At 39.5% G+C, this 17,381-nt stretch overlaps 2 protein-coding genes across 7 annotated transcripts; both read left to right on the forward strand.

Annotated features, from left to right (window-relative positions):
* The first annotated feature begins 2,416 nt into the window (after positions 1 to 2,416).
* Positions 2,417 to 5,315, forward strand: LOC121058888 (fatty acid-binding protein, liver). The gene is made up of 4 exons (XM_040535015.1): positions 2,417 to 2,774; positions 3,772 to 3,944; positions 4,240 to 4,329; positions 5,209 to 5,315. The coding sequence occupies exons 1-4, from the start codon at positions 2,708 to 2,710 to the stop codon at positions 5,257 to 5,259; spliced, it is 381 nt and encodes a 126-aa protein (XP_040390949.1). The 5' UTR covers positions 2,417 to 2,707; the 3' UTR covers positions 5,260 to 5,315.
* Positions 5,316 to 6,234: 919 nt separating this feature from the next.
* On the forward strand, positions 6,235 to 17,065 carry SRSF10 (serine and arginine rich splicing factor 10). 6 transcript variants are annotated; one of them, XM_040534676.1, is made up of 7 exons: positions 6,260 to 6,526; positions 8,333 to 8,437; positions 10,153 to 10,256; positions 11,950 to 12,112; positions 12,425 to 12,475; positions 12,647 to 12,748; positions 15,850 to 17,065. In XM_040534676.1, exons 1-7 carry the CDS (start codon positions 6,462 to 6,464, stop codon positions 15,866 to 15,868), a joined length of 609 nt encoding a protein of 202 aa, XP_040390610.1. In that variant the 5' UTR covers positions 6,260 to 6,461; the 3' UTR covers positions 15,869 to 17,065. The 6 variants fall into 6 exon arrangements, with proteins under 6 accessions (XP_040390607.1, XP_040390611.1, XP_040390606.1 ...); XM_040534675.1 differs by having other exon boundaries at positions 6,263 to 6,526; positions 12,422 to 12,475; XM_040534673.1 differs by having other exon boundaries at positions 6,235 to 6,526; positions 12,647 to 17,065.
* The last annotated feature ends 316 nt before the right edge of the window (positions 17,066 to 17,381 follow it).

Consider the following 17,381-nt stretch of genomic DNA (forward strand, 5'->3'; position numbering starts at 1 on the left):
TAAGCCGTACGGGAAGAAAACAAGGCCTGGTGCTTCACAGAGGAACACATTCAGCTTCTCTCCATACTGACACGCAGTAATATGCTTACACAAGAGGATTGAGTGAAAGTCCACAAAGTTGGACCCAGATCCTTCCATCCTACAGCACACCTATATTCTTTAGAATTAAACAATTTTTATGTTTATTAGTTATGTTGGACTGTTATGAATGTAGAAAAAAGTGTGGGCTCTCAAATGCTCTAAAGCTATACCTACACTCCCAGCTTCTACCAGTAAAACCATGGCTGGGAGAGAGAAAGAGTGATTGTATTCCTGACAGAGCCATACAGCTACAGTCATTTATTCAGCAAAAGAGCATTTTATCTTGCTTCACAAAGTACTATAAACTGTCCTAACAGTAACAGTATTTTTCCCAGTTATTTGAGACACTCTGCTGTTCCAGTGCCTACATACATTAGCACTACAATCCTGTACAGGATCATATAACCAAAGGTAGTTACATTTCACACACCACTTTAAATTAAATTAGATTTATATAACTTTTATTATTAAATCTAATAGCAGTAAAAATGAGACCTTGGCTAATTGTCTAGATTCATCCTATAGTGAATGAAGAAAAGCAGGCCCTTCTGATCATTAACAGCAGACGGCACAATTAACATTGCTCTACAGTAACACAGATGAATCATGTCCTAGAATAACTCCAATATAAACACCTGCGTTTCACATCCATGTAAGTTACATCCCACTAATACAAACAGCCTTATTCATTACCAGAACCTCATCCTTGCTACCTAATCAGCAAGGTATGTTCTATGCAATTTCAAAATGGGCATTTTTGATTCAAAAATAACAATAATAATAACGTAATCAGAATTTAAAAAATAATAATAATAAAGAAAAGCTTGAGTGTGATCCAGACTCTGGCGGGGACAGCATTGTCACTGGTATTACAGAGTAAGGCACCTTATAGACACATGAATTCCATCTTAAGTGTGTGTGTGCAAGAAGCATTTCTTTTTGGGTTACTTAGTATCATGGTTAGCTACCCAAAGAAAAGAGTGGTCTTTAGAGGAGGATGAAGAGAGATGACTAGAAAAGCTTTACCTAAATCTTTGATTTCACAGAATCATTCAGTTTAGAAGGGACCTCTGGCGGTCACCTTGTCCAACCCCCCTGCTCAAGCATGGTCAGCTAGAACAGATAGCCTGTTTTTTTGGTTTTTTGGTATGAATAATGAACTTTTTTAAAGCCAGAGATTAGGATGTGTACATGACCAGTCCTTGAAGAAAAGGAACGTTACACTTGCTTGCACATGGTTGGCCTGCAGGAATCAGGAATTTTGCAGACTCATGAGAAACGAGTTATTTATTGACCTTCCTGTTAACTATCCTGACCTAAACATCGCTGGGAGAGGAATAGGTTAATTTATGTACATTTTAATAAAGAAATATTACTCTTCAGTCAAAATGGCTCTCTGATATGTTTTTGAAAAAGCAAACAAAAAACAGATAAAATGTTTAAGAGAAATGTCTTCTTGAAACCAAGAAAAGGTTGATTAATCAGAATTAGAGCACAAGTTTTCTCAACTCAGAGCCTCATATGCTGTCTGCTAATCAGAATTAGAAGTAAAATAGGCTTGAACATAACCATTTCCTACACTATGGGCATCTGGCTCTTTGAGTCTGAATTTTTATTTGCTAAAAAAATAATAATAATGTTAATTTGTAAGAAAAAGATCAGAATTGTTTTCCTGTTCAAACAGAAGAATTACTGACCTGTATAGAGTAACAAAAGTTAACTTAGAAAGGTCAGCTACCCCTGGGATATAGGCTCTATTTGAATTAAGCAATATAATTGCAAGACACACAATCTAGTGAATGCCTTCCAAAATCAACAACCATTCTTGCACAGACAGCAAGGAATATCACTCACTGTCTATAATGACTGAAGAATTCTTGGTGCAATCGGTGAGAAGAAAAGTAACGCATTCCAGTTACTCATTTAATTTCAGTCTCCAAGCAATGTTCCATATTTTATTTTACCTTTAATTTTCTAGGTATGTAGTGACTATTAAAAAAACCCTACATTTAATACAGATTTAGATGCACGTTACTGACATCTACTGGACAAAGTCATAACTGACTGTCCCACTCCAAGGAGACTCCCTGCCATCGAGTGATTGGAGGACCATAATTTTGGAAGAAATAGTTGTGGGTTTTATTCCCACCTTGTAAGTTCCAAGTGCCTGTAGTACAGAATATTGTGATGATTAGGAGGTTCCTACCATATGACAGTAGTTACCTCACATCTATTTTAAATTATGCCATTTTATCTGAAGAATTCTATCTAAAGCGCAGAAAATGCATTTAATTTAGAAGCTGTGAACAAAAAGAAAACAAATTAATCGATGCAACACTTTACAACAATTATGAATAATTACCTGAGTTCAATGACCCACAATAAACAGTACATCCCAAAAGAGTCGGTCAAGGTAGGACTTTGTAGAAAGCAGAATGAACTAGAGGTTATGATCATTAAGAACAAATAAACGATTAATAATTGTTACTTCACTGTTAATAATTAGCTGATCATCTCACAGTTTGGGCTGGCCTTACCCTTTCCATAAATAGCATCTGAGTGACCAGGGGGAGCCCTCATTTTCCTGTTAGCATCACTGCCCTCACACTGCGTTACATCTTCCATAATGGCATTCAGTGGAACCTGGCAGGTCTATGCTCAAGAGAACTATGAAGAGTTTCTGAAAGCTCTTGGTAAGTGTCAAGTTATTTCTGAAATAATTTCCTTGATTTGCAACACATGCTTTGTATGACATCTTTTATTACAGTATTTCTATGTGGGTTTTTTTGTTTGTTTGCTTTTCTTTTGTTTGTGTGACAAACTACTCCCTATCAGGTAAGTCTATTATATCTGATTTGAAAATGAAAAGAAGCAATCTTAACACGAGTCCCTCAGTAAAAAAGAGGTATATCAGAAATTGACTTATTTTGGTTAAGACATAATTTTACAAATACATTTAACTAGAATCAATTTGTCAATGACATACAGATTTCCAATGTGCTTTAGTAGAGGGGGCACTTTCCCTAGCATTACTGATTAATGTATGTGATAGCTCTTTCATAATCTATAAAGAATTGACTTTGTAGTTACGATTTAATAGGTGCCAGCATTAATAAAAATACACTTACCCTCTTGACAGTCTTGGCAAAAGATTCATATGTTTTTAAAAGTAAGAGATATTTAGTAGAAAAAACTCAGATACAGTCGACAAGCCTAGCTCTGCAGTATGATGCCTAAACCAACCCATTTCCTGCTAAAGATAACACCTTCAAGTCATGCTAGAGACACCCTGTTAAGGTAGTTTGAGGTCACCTGCACTGTTGCAGCTCCAACCAGACACATAACTGTCATCTCCAGCCTCCCTGGAAAGAGGTGAGGGAAACTGAGTAACATATATGGTGTTAGTCACAGAGAAATGTCGTCCTGTGATGAGCCATTACTGAAAGAAACAAAACATTGTCACACAGTATTAATCATTATAGTATCTAAACCTGCACAGACTAGATGGAATGGAACAGTATGTCCATCGAGAAGTGAGGAATCCAAAACGGGATTTGCCTTTTACCTTGGACATCATTTTCTGTCATTGGTTTGTACCCTCTGCACCTTGATCAAAGAAAAGAATTGGCTATTTCATATCAATGCACTATGTCATAACAGAAAAAGTAACTTTTTTGCCTTTTTTCACAGCACTGTCAGAAGATCTTATCAAAGTCGCTAGAGATATTAAGCCTGTTGTTGAAATACAGCAAAAAGGAGATGACTTTGTGGTGACATCAAAAACACCCAAGCAATCTGTAACTAACTCATTTACACTTGGAAAAGAAGCTGATATTACTACTATGGATGGCAAAAAGCTAAAGGTAACAAATTTCAGGAACAAGTGCATCTCTATTCATCTTTATACTTCACTCCCTGTGCATGAGTAAAACCTGTTTGTACCACTTCCATTAGCAAAAAAATAGAACATATGCATACATCTATCATTTCAACAAACAGAAGTGTTTCTTCTAAAACTCTCATTAAAATACTGTGATCTCCTGCTTAAATTAGCAGATGTAATTATGAAGCATCGGTATCATCTGCATTTATTTCCTATCTATGTCTAATTGAATTTCATTAAATCTTCAATTTTTCGTTTTCTATCTGCTTCAACAGTGTACTGTGAACCTAGTAAATGGGAAGCTTGTGTGCAAATCAGATAAATTCTCTCATGAGCAAGAAGTTAAAGGAAATGAAATGGTGGAGGTAAGTGTTAGAAAATAACGGTGTATTAAATGAATGCTGAAGGGAAAACATTCTATGTTGATTAGCTCTTAAGCATGGGCTCAATACATTTAAAAACAAAATGCTGGCCCCCAAACTGCTTTATTACTTGCAGAATTCCTTGCAGATGCTTTTGTTAATTATTATCCTGGGAACAATTCTAAGCACTGGAGAGTGAATGGCTTTAGCTGGGGAGCATTAGGTAGAAAGACTCCTTATAAATTCCTGTAGATGACAATACATCTGGTCCACCTACATTTCTTCAAAGTCCTTTAGTAAGTTCTAGATGATTTATCACTGACCAAGAGATTTTCTCTACAGAGTTAAGCTCACCAAATTTCTAAAAAGGTCTGCTTGGGTAGAGACTACTACCAGAATGCCAGCTGACTATATTAAAGTTATGTCTTTTGGACATGCAACTTCCTAAGATCAATTTGAGTATCTCAAACTACTTTTCTAAAACTAAGCAAAACAAACGGCAAAAGAACACATTACTGTTTGGGATAGTGGATTTCTATTATGGGAAGCCTGTCTTTCTTGTAGTATATATGATAACACTTAAAACAATGATAAAATGCAGCTGAAGATGGCATTTATATTTAGATTCTCCTTCTTTAGAACTGGTTCTGTAAAAAAAAAAAAAAAAAAAAAAGGCAACCAAGAACATTCCTTGGTATGGATGTTATACATGTATTTATAGGCAGGCACTGTAACTCCTACTAGCCTCTGTAGAATCTTCTTGTGGAATAAGATGGATTTATAAATGAAATACAGAAACTTCTAGTCACTTAGCTATAAATGGACATCTTAACATCCTAAAGCCCAAATGAAAAACAAGTTATGTGTGTTTGTCCTCTACAGACTATAACTTTTGGTGGAGTAACGCTTGTCAGAAGAAGCAAGAGAGTTTAAACACCGATCATCTTCCTTGTGACACCTTTACATACCTAAAATAAAGTGCACTTTCCATAAGGTGTGATCTTTGCTATCTGAAGGAATAGTACAGAAAACAGTTACAATTTCTTCTGTCCTTTTACATACAAATCACTTCCCGTTACTGTAAGACTGAGTACACTTCCAGCCCCCTTCTGTACCCACAGTGACAGAGGTCCGCCTGCCGGGCAGCCGAACCGGGGCCTAGCTGGGGAACGGTCATTTATCGCTGTATCGCCGGCAAGGGACAGAAGCTGATATAAACGTTTCTTCATTCCTTACATACTTAATGAATGTATTCAGTTTTAATTCCTGTGTTTAATAAGGTGTGGTGTTCTACTAAAAACTGTTTTCTCTATATCCTGTTCAGCAAAGAGCAATTAGGTGCTTGTTTAGCTGATCTGCACAGTGTGTAATGAGAAAAGGAACAACATTTTAAAAGCTAAGAAGTATTTAACAGTTGTGACAGGAAAGACTGCTCTCAAACTGATACAGAGAACAGATCGGTTAAACAAAGCTGAGGCGCTACATGAGCAGGGGGAATGCCACGTTCCCCGCCTCACAACACACCCCAATATCCCCGATTCTCAGCCCAAATGCAGGCGGACTGGGGCGGGGGGGGTGCTGGGGCCGTCCCCTCAGGGCGGGAGGGGCAGGGCGCGGCGGAGCCGTCTCCTCAGAGAGGGGCGTGGCCATTTCATCGGGGCGGGGCCATCCCATAGGGGCGTGGTCATCTCATGGGGGCGGGGCCGTCTCATAGGGGCGGGGCCGCAGCGCCCGCCCCGCCGCCGCCACCAGGGCCGCGCGCGCGCTTCCCCCCCTTTGGGCGGGAAAAGCCAGCCGCCGCCGGGACGGAGCGAGGCGCATGCGCGGGGCGGGAGGGGCCGCTCCCGCTCTGGCCGCGGCCGAGGGCGGGCGGCGCCGCTCCGCGCGTGCGCGCGCGCGCCCGGCGGGCCGAGGCGGCATGCGCAGTGCGGGCGGGGCCGCTTTTGGCGCCGGCGGCCCCTTCCCCCGCGCGGCGCGCCTCGCGCCGAGCTCTCGCCGGAAGCCCCGCGGGAAGTCTCGCGAGAGGCGGGCGGGCGGGCGGCGGCGGCGCTGCGTGCAGCTCGCAGGGGTCTCCTCAGCCGCTCGGCTCCCCGCAGCGCCCGGGCCCTGCCGCTCGCCGCCCCGCCGCCGCCGCCATGTCGCGCTACCTGCGGCCCCCCAACACCTCGCTCTTCGTGCGGAACGTGGCCGACGACACCCGGTGAGCGGGGGCGGGCGCGGGGCCGCGCAGGCTGCGGCGGGCTCGCTAGGCCGGGGGGCGGAACGGGAGGGGATGGGGGGGGGGGTCCGCCCACCCCCCCGCGCGGAGCCCCCGCCCGCCCCGCGCCGTGTGCGCCCCCCGGAGCCGCCGCCCGGCGGAACAAAGCTCGGAGCGGGTCTCCGGGGGCGGGGGGAGGCCTCGCAGCGCCCCGCCGGACGGCGGCGGCCCCGCGCGGGTGTGCCCGGGCCCCCCGCGGGGCCGCTGCCGTTACCGGGGCGATCGGCGCCGCTCGCGGCCCGCCTCCTGCCGCGGCACGCGACGCGCGGCGGCACAAAACGGGCGGTTCGTGCCCGTGGGGTTGTGGCGGAGGGGAACGCCGCAAGGCGGGCGCCCGCGGTGACTTTTAATGGATTTAAAGGGTTAAAAAGCCCGGACTGCGGAGGTTCGGTTGGTTGCTTGACCGTCTCTGGTAAAGCGCTCGGTTTCGCTGTGCGCTCCTGCAGTTTATCGTCTCCCCTTTGCGTGTGTCACCGCTCGGGAGACGTCTGCAGAGCGCGGCAGTCCCGAATGGGTGCACGAGTTAGAGCCCAGTTCGTGCTTTGGCTGTAGAACTGGCGCGGAAGATCCCGCAAGGTCTCGTTGCGTAAAATGAGAGCCCGAGTTCTTAAACTTGCTGCCGGGGCAGCTTGCACCAAAGGTGTTCGGCAAATAGCAACAGCGTAGGACTAATGGAAGGAACTAGGAATCTTATTACGATTAAAAATATAAATAGCTTCAAATTAAAAGTGGTATTTCTTGGACCAGTTTTCTTTCAATGCCAGTAGAACTTTTCCTCATAGGAAGAGTCAGGGGAGAAGACTTTCACACTTTTTTTAAAAACAACGTGCTTCCCATGTAGGCCTTAAGCTTGCGGTTAAATGGTGCGTTCTTTCTAGAGGTGGTCTCGTTGTGAGATCCTGAAGTTGGTTGTTTTAGTTGCCTTCTGCTGTCATTGACTATGAACAGCGTGGGTTTCTTCCTAACAGATGAGAAAGAGGAATATCAGTAACTCTTCCGTGTCACATAAATAAAATAATACATCAGTCTTTCTCATACAGATTATTGTCCTAAAATGACACAGGAATAGATATGTAAAGAAGCTGAAGTAACTAAGAAACCTTCCCCTTGAAGAGACAGTAGTAATTTCAAGTACAGTTACTGATCTGGTGAAGGGTTTTGCACTCCACTCTCTAAAGCCACATCTTCGGAACAGCTGACCTCGGGGCATGAATGGTTGCTCACTCGGTTCTGTTCTATTTGATGTGGCTGTGAGTATTGATAATCCTATGGAAATCACTTTGTGTGACTGAATTATTATTAAGCTTTTTCTTTGAATGTTATAACTGATGTTTACATGCTGTAAAATCCATGTTAATAGGTTATGCGATACTTAACTCTTAGATCCTTCTTTTGACTTTCTGTCCATCTTTGCACTGAATTGGCTAATGTCTGTCACTTCTCATCTCCGTTTGCATTTGTATTACTGAGTTATGCTGAACACAGGTTTGAAAATACCAGGGTCACCTTAAGCATCCTGAGGCTTGACAGTGTTTTAGGAAAGCCTGGTGTATTGCTTAACAATAAATGACTAAAACACTTTTTTTTTTTTTTTTTTTTCCCCAGAAAATATTTTTACATGCGTTCTGTACCAGGAGCTTCTGAAAGGATGGGTGGTCATACTGAGTGTAGATTTTTTTATTTATTTAGGGGATGTTTCTTAACGCCTTTAATAGTGAGAAAACATATAAGATATTTGTGATATTCTAGGTCTGAAGACTTGCGCCGTGAGTTTGGTCGTTATGGGCCTATAGTTGATGTATACGTTCCACTTGACTTCTACACTCGTCGTCCCAGAGGATTTGCTTATGTTCAATATCCTTTCTTCAGATGGCTGATTAGTGAGGGGTGTTGAAGTTTGAAATTCAAGTTTGTGTAAGAGGTAACAAATCTAAATGAAAAAGCAGTTTACTTCTGTGTTGTATCTGATAAGTGTCTTCTGTTGTGGTGTTTCGTTATTTTTGAAGATTAACTTATCTACAACTTTCTTTGCCTTTTTGCAAAACTTAAGTCCAGTAATATAAAAGCTTGCTTATGTCTCTGAAATTGATATTATATGATTTAAATGAAAATTTATCACTGATTCAAAATTGTCTACCAAGTTTTTATTATAACTGGTATGTAAGTAAACTTGCGCGTAGCAAACTGTGGCTAGTATTCGTTGTTAATTTAACAAATGGGAACTGAAATCAATCAAAAGCAGATTGTATAAAAAAAATGAGGTGAACTTCTTTCTTTAATATTGTCCCCTAATTTACTGTCCTCTGTTGTTGCCTCAGAGTGTAAAGCTGTACAGTAATGGCGACCCCAAAGAGAAAGCATGAAAGAACCTTTAGAGTAGAGTTCAACAATTGAGGCAAGTAGACAAGCCAAAGACCTCTTAAGGATCAGGCTTGAAGAGAAGGGACAGTTTGGGAAAAGAAAAAATAAAGAAAAGCTGGAAGAAGGACAAGCCATAATGGGAGACAAAGCTTCGCTTTATCTACAAAAGGGGGAAAAGGTTGTTTTTCAAAGTTAAAGATAAAGCCATCTGTCATTTTTGGCCAAGCATCTCATGACAAGTCCTTCTGACAAGCCCTTAAAGAGTTAAAGGTCAAGATGAAGTTGAATGGTGGCCAAGATTAAAGGAGTCATACCTGATGTATCCTACAGAATAACAGTTTTTCTTCTGTTTGTCACGTAAGCAGTAATTTGATGAATGATTCTGGTTTAGTCCGTTGACAAAACCTGTAATATTTCTCTTGTGGGTGCTATTGTAACTGTGGTCTTGACTGAAAATGCGTTCGTTCTTGGTTTATCCAGATGCGTGTACCTACAGCGTACCGTTTGCGTTCTGCACAGATGATGCTGATAATGAACGGAGTTGCTATGAGGAGGAAGGCAATTCATTCTTCCAGACCACGTTGCTAGAAGTTGTGTGAATTGAAGTAGTGATCAATCGCACAGATTAAAATTAGTAATGATTGTGTTACGGAACTTTGGACCTGATTGGTAGAGTAGTTGGTAGTTCTATTATATGCTTTTATCTCAGGCTGCTGAAAGTCTGTATATGTGTCCTCGGTATTACATAATTTGAAGTCAAAAATCAACTCGTGGCTAAAAAGGAAAGCTTCCTCACAATTCTAAAATGAATAGATGTGTATCGATTTTTTTTTTTTTTTTTTTTTACTGTTAGCATGCCTAACAATTTAAGAACTACTTTTTTCCATAAAGTCGATGTAGTGCAGAGAACTGAATAACCATTAACAAATAATGTATCTTGAGAAGGATTCTCTTTTTTTCCTTACAAGTGGGTATTGCATAGCAGTTGCTTGCTGATGGATAAGTTCATGGCCATATTGTGAGGGTTTTCTTATTTTATTGTAGTTCTCAATAGTTGGTGGCTAATTTAAAAATTGCTACAGTGTGGGCTAGTATGAACAAAATAACCAGAAATAATGGGCTATAAAACTAGAAAATAACTGTGGGGTTTTTTTTGAATACCAAATCTGTAAACTACTCAAATTCCCAAGTACCTTAACACTCACCACATTTGAAGATGTCCGCGATGCAGAAGATGCTCTCCATAATTTGGACCGAAAATGGATTTGTGGTCGACAAATAGAAATCCAGTTTGCCCAGGGTGATCGGAAGAGTAAGTGCCTCCTCGCGTGTATTTCATCAGATTGTGTTTAGTGCCAGATGACATTACACGTTAGTAATTGTTGTGAAGAGTTTTTACTTGCATATAAATAGTATGTAGATGGTTTTGCTTTTTATCCAATAACTGTTATCATAGAATCATAAGATGGTTTGGATTTAAAAGGACCTTATTAATGTCTTTCGTTTTAATTAAAAACAGATAACTAAGTACAGCAGTCAACGCAGTATGATTCTTGCTAGCTGAAATTACTTAAGAACTCTCCGTGCAGCTTTGTCAAGCTATTTTGCAGGAACACAGTCAAAAACTCTCCCTGTCAAAATGAGTAGCTCAATTTTAATGTATTGTAATGTTTATATTGTGTTGAAGTGTGTTCGTGATTCTTTGACGTTTCCCAGTGCAGTCCAGTTTCCAGGATTGAGGTAACGTCTTCATTTTCATTTGGCGTCAGGATATTTTAAAAAAAAAAAAAAAAAGACAAGGTATCTCATTTCAACTTGGAAGAGAAGTCTTATTTTCTGAACAGTTAATTGTAAAGAGTTTACATCTTTTATCTGTTATTCATGTATGTATTCTTAATATAGAGATAGATACATATATATAAAAACAAAACACGCTTTTGGTAAACATAACAGATACTTGTTGGTCTACAACAGGACTATAATATTCATGTTCAGCTTGAGAATAAGAGTGCCTTAAAGATCTTTCAGTTAAACTATCAAAGTTGCCCTTGACCATGCCATTTTAACTTTTATTGAACTCAATGGAAATCGTGCTCTGAAGAACAAACTTATGTCCTATATGTAAACACTGGGATTTCTTTGAAGTTTCTGAACAAAAAAATAATTAAATCTATTTTCGTGTTGTCAACTGGCACAGTTAAAACGTAAAAATTTTAGCTGGTAGTACAGGTAGTGTTTATTACAGCATGATGTATTTAAAATACATTGACTGTGGCTTTTGCAATTGAGTGAAAATCAGATTTAATACGAACGAAAGATAGCTGTGCTGCTTTGAGAAAATAGAAGACTTCTAATTTAATTCTAATTATTTTAATATTTAAGCTACGGAGTGAATGTGCATTGTTGTATGAGGAAGAGGGCTACTTTTAGAATCTAACTCCTTTGTGTGGCATCGATTGCTGCCTCTGGATAAGTTGTCTTTCAGTAATTAAAGAAGGCTGGATCAAGTGTAATGTATGGCATTGTACAGTCAAAAAATGGGTGTTTAATTCACTGTTGGCTGCCACTTCTTAGGAAAATCCAGGAATGTTAGAGTATTTCGGTCATGGGCTTGGTTTGTCAGGTGGCCTGTCACTCAGCCTCCAGGTGGCCTCAAATCACTTTAGTCGAGTCTGTGCTTGGGTTGTGTGGAGCATTACTTGTTTCTTACTGTTTTTTGATGTTTTTTGTTCTGGTTTGAGTTAGGCTGTTGTTTTGGGTTTGTTTGTTTTTCCCCTCCTAGATTGATAATACTCACAGAGCTGCAGTGTTTAAAGCAGCAAAATGCAAGTGGTATACAGCGTGTTCACCTGTTTTTTTTCCTGTTCCTTTTATAAGCATCTTTGCTAGAGACATGAATGCGGATTTTTACTAAACATAAAATATATATGAATAGCATTAGTACTGTCGCTAAAGAGAAAATAGGTACTTTAACTTAAGATTTTGAATGTTACTATTTCTTACAGCACCAAATCAAATGAAAGCCAAGGAAGGGAGAAACCTATACAGTTCTTCTCGTTACGATGACTATGACAGATATAGGCGATCTAGAAGTCGGAGTTACGAAAGGAGACGATCTAGAAGTCGTTCTTTTGATTACAGCTATAGAAGATCGTATAGTCCCAGAAAGTAAGTGTAGTGTGTGTTTAGCTTCAACAACGCAGCAGTCTGTTGGAGGAGAAACAACACACTGAATATTTAATCATTAAAATTTTTATATTCTTTTTCTATATTCCCTTTGTAAATTGCTTGTGGGAGTTATATACTTTATATACTTGCATGCTACATCAAATCAGAATTATTGAATGAAATGATTCTCTGCTTCATTGAAGAATAACTAAAAGCAAATGCACATTTCAAAAAATATATATTAATCACTTGCATGCATACATACATAGGTATTTGTCACCGTTTACTTTTTCTGATATACCTTTCTAGCAGTAGACCTACTGGAAGACCTCGTCGTAGCAGAAGCCATTCGGACAATGATAGGTAAAATAATTTTTACACCATTTAAATTGAAAACTAGAGCACTGTATTCCTTTAACTGTAGGTTTAAAAAAAGTTTCTCCTGCAAAAAATGGTAAACAATTTTTAATGTACTAGATGTCTAAGAATAGTGTTTTTACATTCAAATCTCCTCTCTCCCCTTTATTCTGATAGGTTCAAACACCGCAATCGATCTTTTTCAAGATCTAAGTCCAATTCAAGATCACGATCCAAGTCACAGCCCAAGAAAGAAATGAAGGCTAAATCACGGTCTAGGTCTGCATCTCACACCAAATCTAGAGGCACCTCTAAAACAGATTCTAAAACACACTATAAGTCCAGCTCAAGATATGAAAAGGAGTCGAGAAAAAAAGAACCAGCTAGATCCAAATCACAGTCAAGATCACATTCTAGATCTAGGTCAAAATCCAGATCAAGGTCTTGGACTAGTCCCAAGTCCAGTGGCCACTAACTGTATCCATGTTGGTTTTAGGCATGTAAGATTCATTTACACACAGTTCAGTTTACTTAAATTATCAGGAATATGATGTTGCAACAGTTCTAAAACAACAACAACAACAAAAAACTTTCTTTGTCAGTTTTCCCTGTAGCAGACAATGGTTAAAATTGAAACAGTGTTGAGAAGCCACTGAGACAGAGGGGGAGAGAGAGAGGGAGAGAGAGAGAGAATGTCCTCTTGGTTACATGTTATGGGCAGCTACTGAATTGATTGTGGTGTCTCTATGTATATTTTTGTAAAGATTTGCATTTTTAATGCTTAGATATTGGTGATGACTTGATTGATCGTAATTTGCAACATTGTCCTATTGAAAATGTCATACCCGTAGAAATTGGTACCAGTTTGTGCTGAACAGTTAAACCAACTGTTTAACTTGTTCTTTAATGCTGAACTTTGTGATAAAATGGAAAACTGGACAGCTGTAGTGCAACACTGACTGCTGTGAAATGCAGACTGGTAATTTTATGTTTCCATTGTTCAAAGGCAGGTTTCTGTGTTCTCCATGCCCAGTGACACAAGTAGGTTGGTAAATGGAGCTCTGTGGAGAGAGATTTTTGGAATTTCTCTTTAACCCTGCCATCTGGAGAGATGGTACTAACATTGCATATACTACACAAGGAGAGAGTTAGTCTTGGAAGCTCATTCAGAGAGTTGTGCAGTGTTGTGACTTCTCAGCATAGAGGCTTCACTGCTTTTGGCCTGGCTGCTAAGTGTGTGGGGGGGGGGGGGGAACACCTCGAAATGGAAAATTCAGATTTCAGCAAATGACAGAGCAACTAAATATTAGGTTGTGTGTACATTTTAAGCAGTTTTTGTATCTATTCTAAATTTTAGTGAGCAGTTAACCATGAAATTGCTTAGTTTTCCTGCTGTTAGATACAAGTAGATTGTTTCAAGTTGTGTGTGTACAGTATATAAGAACTAAACTTTTATGCCAATGACTCCTGTGGTTAGTTGGTGTATTCATAGGTATAAAACTGTAGCCATCTCTCTTCTTGAGTAACAAAGGCTTGCTTCTACACATCAAAAAAGTATTTAGTCGAGCAAGTCTAAATCACTTTGTCCTCAGAACGAATAGTGGACTGGTTACAAGGTTTCGTTTTACTTAAGAACAAGTGTTTAAGGTTGGATATGAACAAGAGCTGCATCTAGATATTTAGTTTCACTAATACAGTGTATTTAGTAAATTGAATGTGAAAAATAACAAAACCAGTGTGTAATCTTACCAGTATTTCTCTAGAAGGCAAAATATTTTGTTATGAAAATGGCTTTTGGCATTTTTTTCTATTTACCTTCAAAAGCCAGCATCAAACACCTAGTGTTCTGTGCTGTCTGTGTAGTAGCATATAATGACATTGATTTTAAAAAAGTTCCTTTTTGGAGAAATGTTTTAGGGTTTGGTTCTAGTGTGTTCAGCAGGGCCTTTGAAGAAATGCAGATGGCTTTTAAATATTAGCAGTGGAACGTGCTTAGGGAATTGATTCTAGGAACCTTTGTACGTTTGATAGTATTTCTAACTTTTTTCTTTACTGTTTGCAGTTTAATGTTCATGTTCTGCTATGCAATCATTTATATGCACGTTCCTTTAATTTTGTAGACTTTCCTGGATGTATAGTTTAAAAACAGCATAAAGTCTATTTAAAACTGTAGCAGTAGTGTGCAGCTCTAGCAGAGGAAAGTTGTGGGATTAAACTTTGTATTTCCTTTCTTATAGAGGCTTCTAAAAAGGTATTTTTATATGTTCTTTTTAACAAATATTGTGTACTACCTTTAAAACATCAATGTTTTGATCAAAATAACTAAAGACCCAGCTTATTTTCTGCTTGCTGTAAATTTAGCAAACATGCTGTAATAAAAAAATGAAGGAAATACTGATCCACTGGAATTATTGTAGCTTTAGAATTTGACTCCAGAGCATGGTTAGGCATAGAGCTATGCATCCCTTACGGAGTAAAATCCTTACTATGGTATTTCAGTAAAGTCAGGAATTTGTTTTATGTCTGAATAAATATTTCATATTTTTAAAGGGGTATTAGACAAAATAAGAACGATAAGCAAATGTTTCAGTCTAATATATTGACATTTCTTTTTCCATTAACTTCCATTGTTGCTGGATGAACTTCCCTATGATTATAATTCAGATGTTAACAGACAGGTTATGAATTATTAAAAATTAATGATTGAAGATTCATTTAGAATCAAGTTTCTAGTAACAGCTCATCATTTTACATTTTGCCTAAAAAAGTGCCAGCAATGGTTCTCTAGCAAGTTGTAAAACTTTGACATTTAGAATTCGAGCTGCCTCCTGGCACTTGTGGTATATACAGCTAGTCCTTTTTGAGCCACTGAATAAAACAATTCTGAGGAACACTTAAATGCTTTCGTAAGCTCACTCTTACATTTCCGATGCTGAGCTGTGATTTTCTTGTAGCTGTGCATAGAAATGTCGTATAACAGCAGAAAACCCACGCTTTTTAAGCTTCTGTGAATGAATACAGTCTTCAGAACTAAAATTCTACTTAGAAGTGGTCCACCTATCTCCTGGGAGTGTGTGGTAATGTTTTAGTCAGCAACCTGCAGGGATTGCTGCAATTAGGGTTCCCACGTTAGTCCAGCCAGAACTACAGCTGGATCAGTGGGGAGGAAGAACATCTCTGTGGTCCAGACTGAGGTTCTAATTTGTGACTGAAGAGTAATAGTGACATACCTTAACTATTGTGTCAGCATGTCCTTATATTGTGTGCCTCAACATTTGTGTATAGCACAGTTTATTTTTTTTTTTTGTTTTAAAAATCCAATTCATTGCAAGTATAATGTAGTATCTGACAGTTCTGATGGTTCTTTCTTTCTCTCCCAGAGGTAGGACTAAACTTTGACTTGACTTGTGTATATGAACAAGCCAGAAAAGCCGAACACAAACCCACGATGTTTCAAGAGTGCATGAATAAAGATGTTGTCCTAGTTCTTGCTCCCATGGAAAAATTGTGAAGAAGCTGTTCTGTGGGCCTTTCAGTTGGGGACGAGTTAGCAGGATGTGGCCAAAAGGGCAGGGAATGTTTACGCATTCACGCAAGTCAAGCCACAGCCCATCTAGATAACATCTCCCTTCCTTGATGCAGGTATCCTGTGCCTGCTCTAAAAAAGCAGTAGCCTGTCTTGTGCAAGCTACCTGCAGGTTATGCACAGCTGGAATGCAAGAACATAAGCAGGCTACAAAAGATCATGTATAGGCATCTTTCTTTTGGAGTCTCAAGAATGGTGGGAATTATGTTTTTCTGTGGTAAACTAGATTTTGTCATTCCTGCAAAATTTGTAGAATTGAAGTAGTATGTAAAAATTCTGCTGAAAGTAATGGCTGTGCTCCAAAATATCTGCAGCGTATTGATTTATCTCAGCAGTAATAGAAGGCTCTATTGGAACTTCTTTTTCACCAAAAGTCCATGCACCCAACGGATAATTAAAAATCTTAAATTTAGTGGTTAAGTAGCTGGGTGTTTAAATTAGGGACTATGATAGACTGGTCTCTGAAAGCTAAATGTTATCCTTTCTATGTCTTTTAAAGATGTTTAAATGTACAGTATAATGGCTTTATTCAAAGTGGAAATTTTCAATTTAAATGTTATTTTGAGCTCTGCTCTTGGAAAGAGCTTTTTTTTTTTCTGAATGTTTAGTCTGGGGTAACAGCTTGAAGTATGTTCAGAGAAGGGTAATTGGACTGATATACATTGCAGCACTGCTACATAATTTTTGGCAGGAATGTTGCAGATAGCATTTTTGAAAAACAAAGGAATAAATTTACACATTTTTAGGACATAATCACCCATTAATAATCGCTGGTTTTCTCCATTTATCTTGTAACTTGCTTAAAAAGTTTGTAGTCCATTGCTATAATAATTGTCTACAGATGCTCTTACTGATGAGACTAATGTAGGAAGGGAAGACTATGTACCCTGTAGTGTGTTTGATCAAAAGATGCTGTTTTATTCATACACATCCTTTCTTCTTGAGTTTTGTGTTCCATCTGTGCAAATAACCCTGTGAATTGGGAATAAAATGTACAAGTTTTGACTATATCTTGAGAGCACCTTCTGACTTAATTAATACAGCTGTAGTCTGTTGCAGATTGTCAACCAAGCACTGAAATAACCAAGGATGTTTCCTCTAGCTCAGAGCGCTTGAGCCAGTGACTTATCAGAGGCAGCAGAGCATGACTGCAGCTGTACTCAGCTATACTTCGGTCGCACTCACTCAGACTAGCTCCTCTTGCTCCCAAGTGCAGCTTTCCTGGGCATGGCCTGGCAGCCCTGTAACAGGTGGGGGGGGGTTCCTGAATGCCCTTATCATTAATTCTCAAGCCTGTTGTTTATCAATCACTGGCAAGAATGGATG

The sequence above is a fragment of the Cygnus olor genome, chromosome 23, assembly GCF_009769625.2.
Source record: "Cygnus olor isolate bCygOlo1 chromosome 23, bCygOlo1.pri.v2, whole genome shotgun sequence".
NCBI classification, from domain to species: domain Eukaryota; kingdom Metazoa; phylum Chordata; class Aves; order Anseriformes; family Anatidae; genus Cygnus; species Cygnus olor.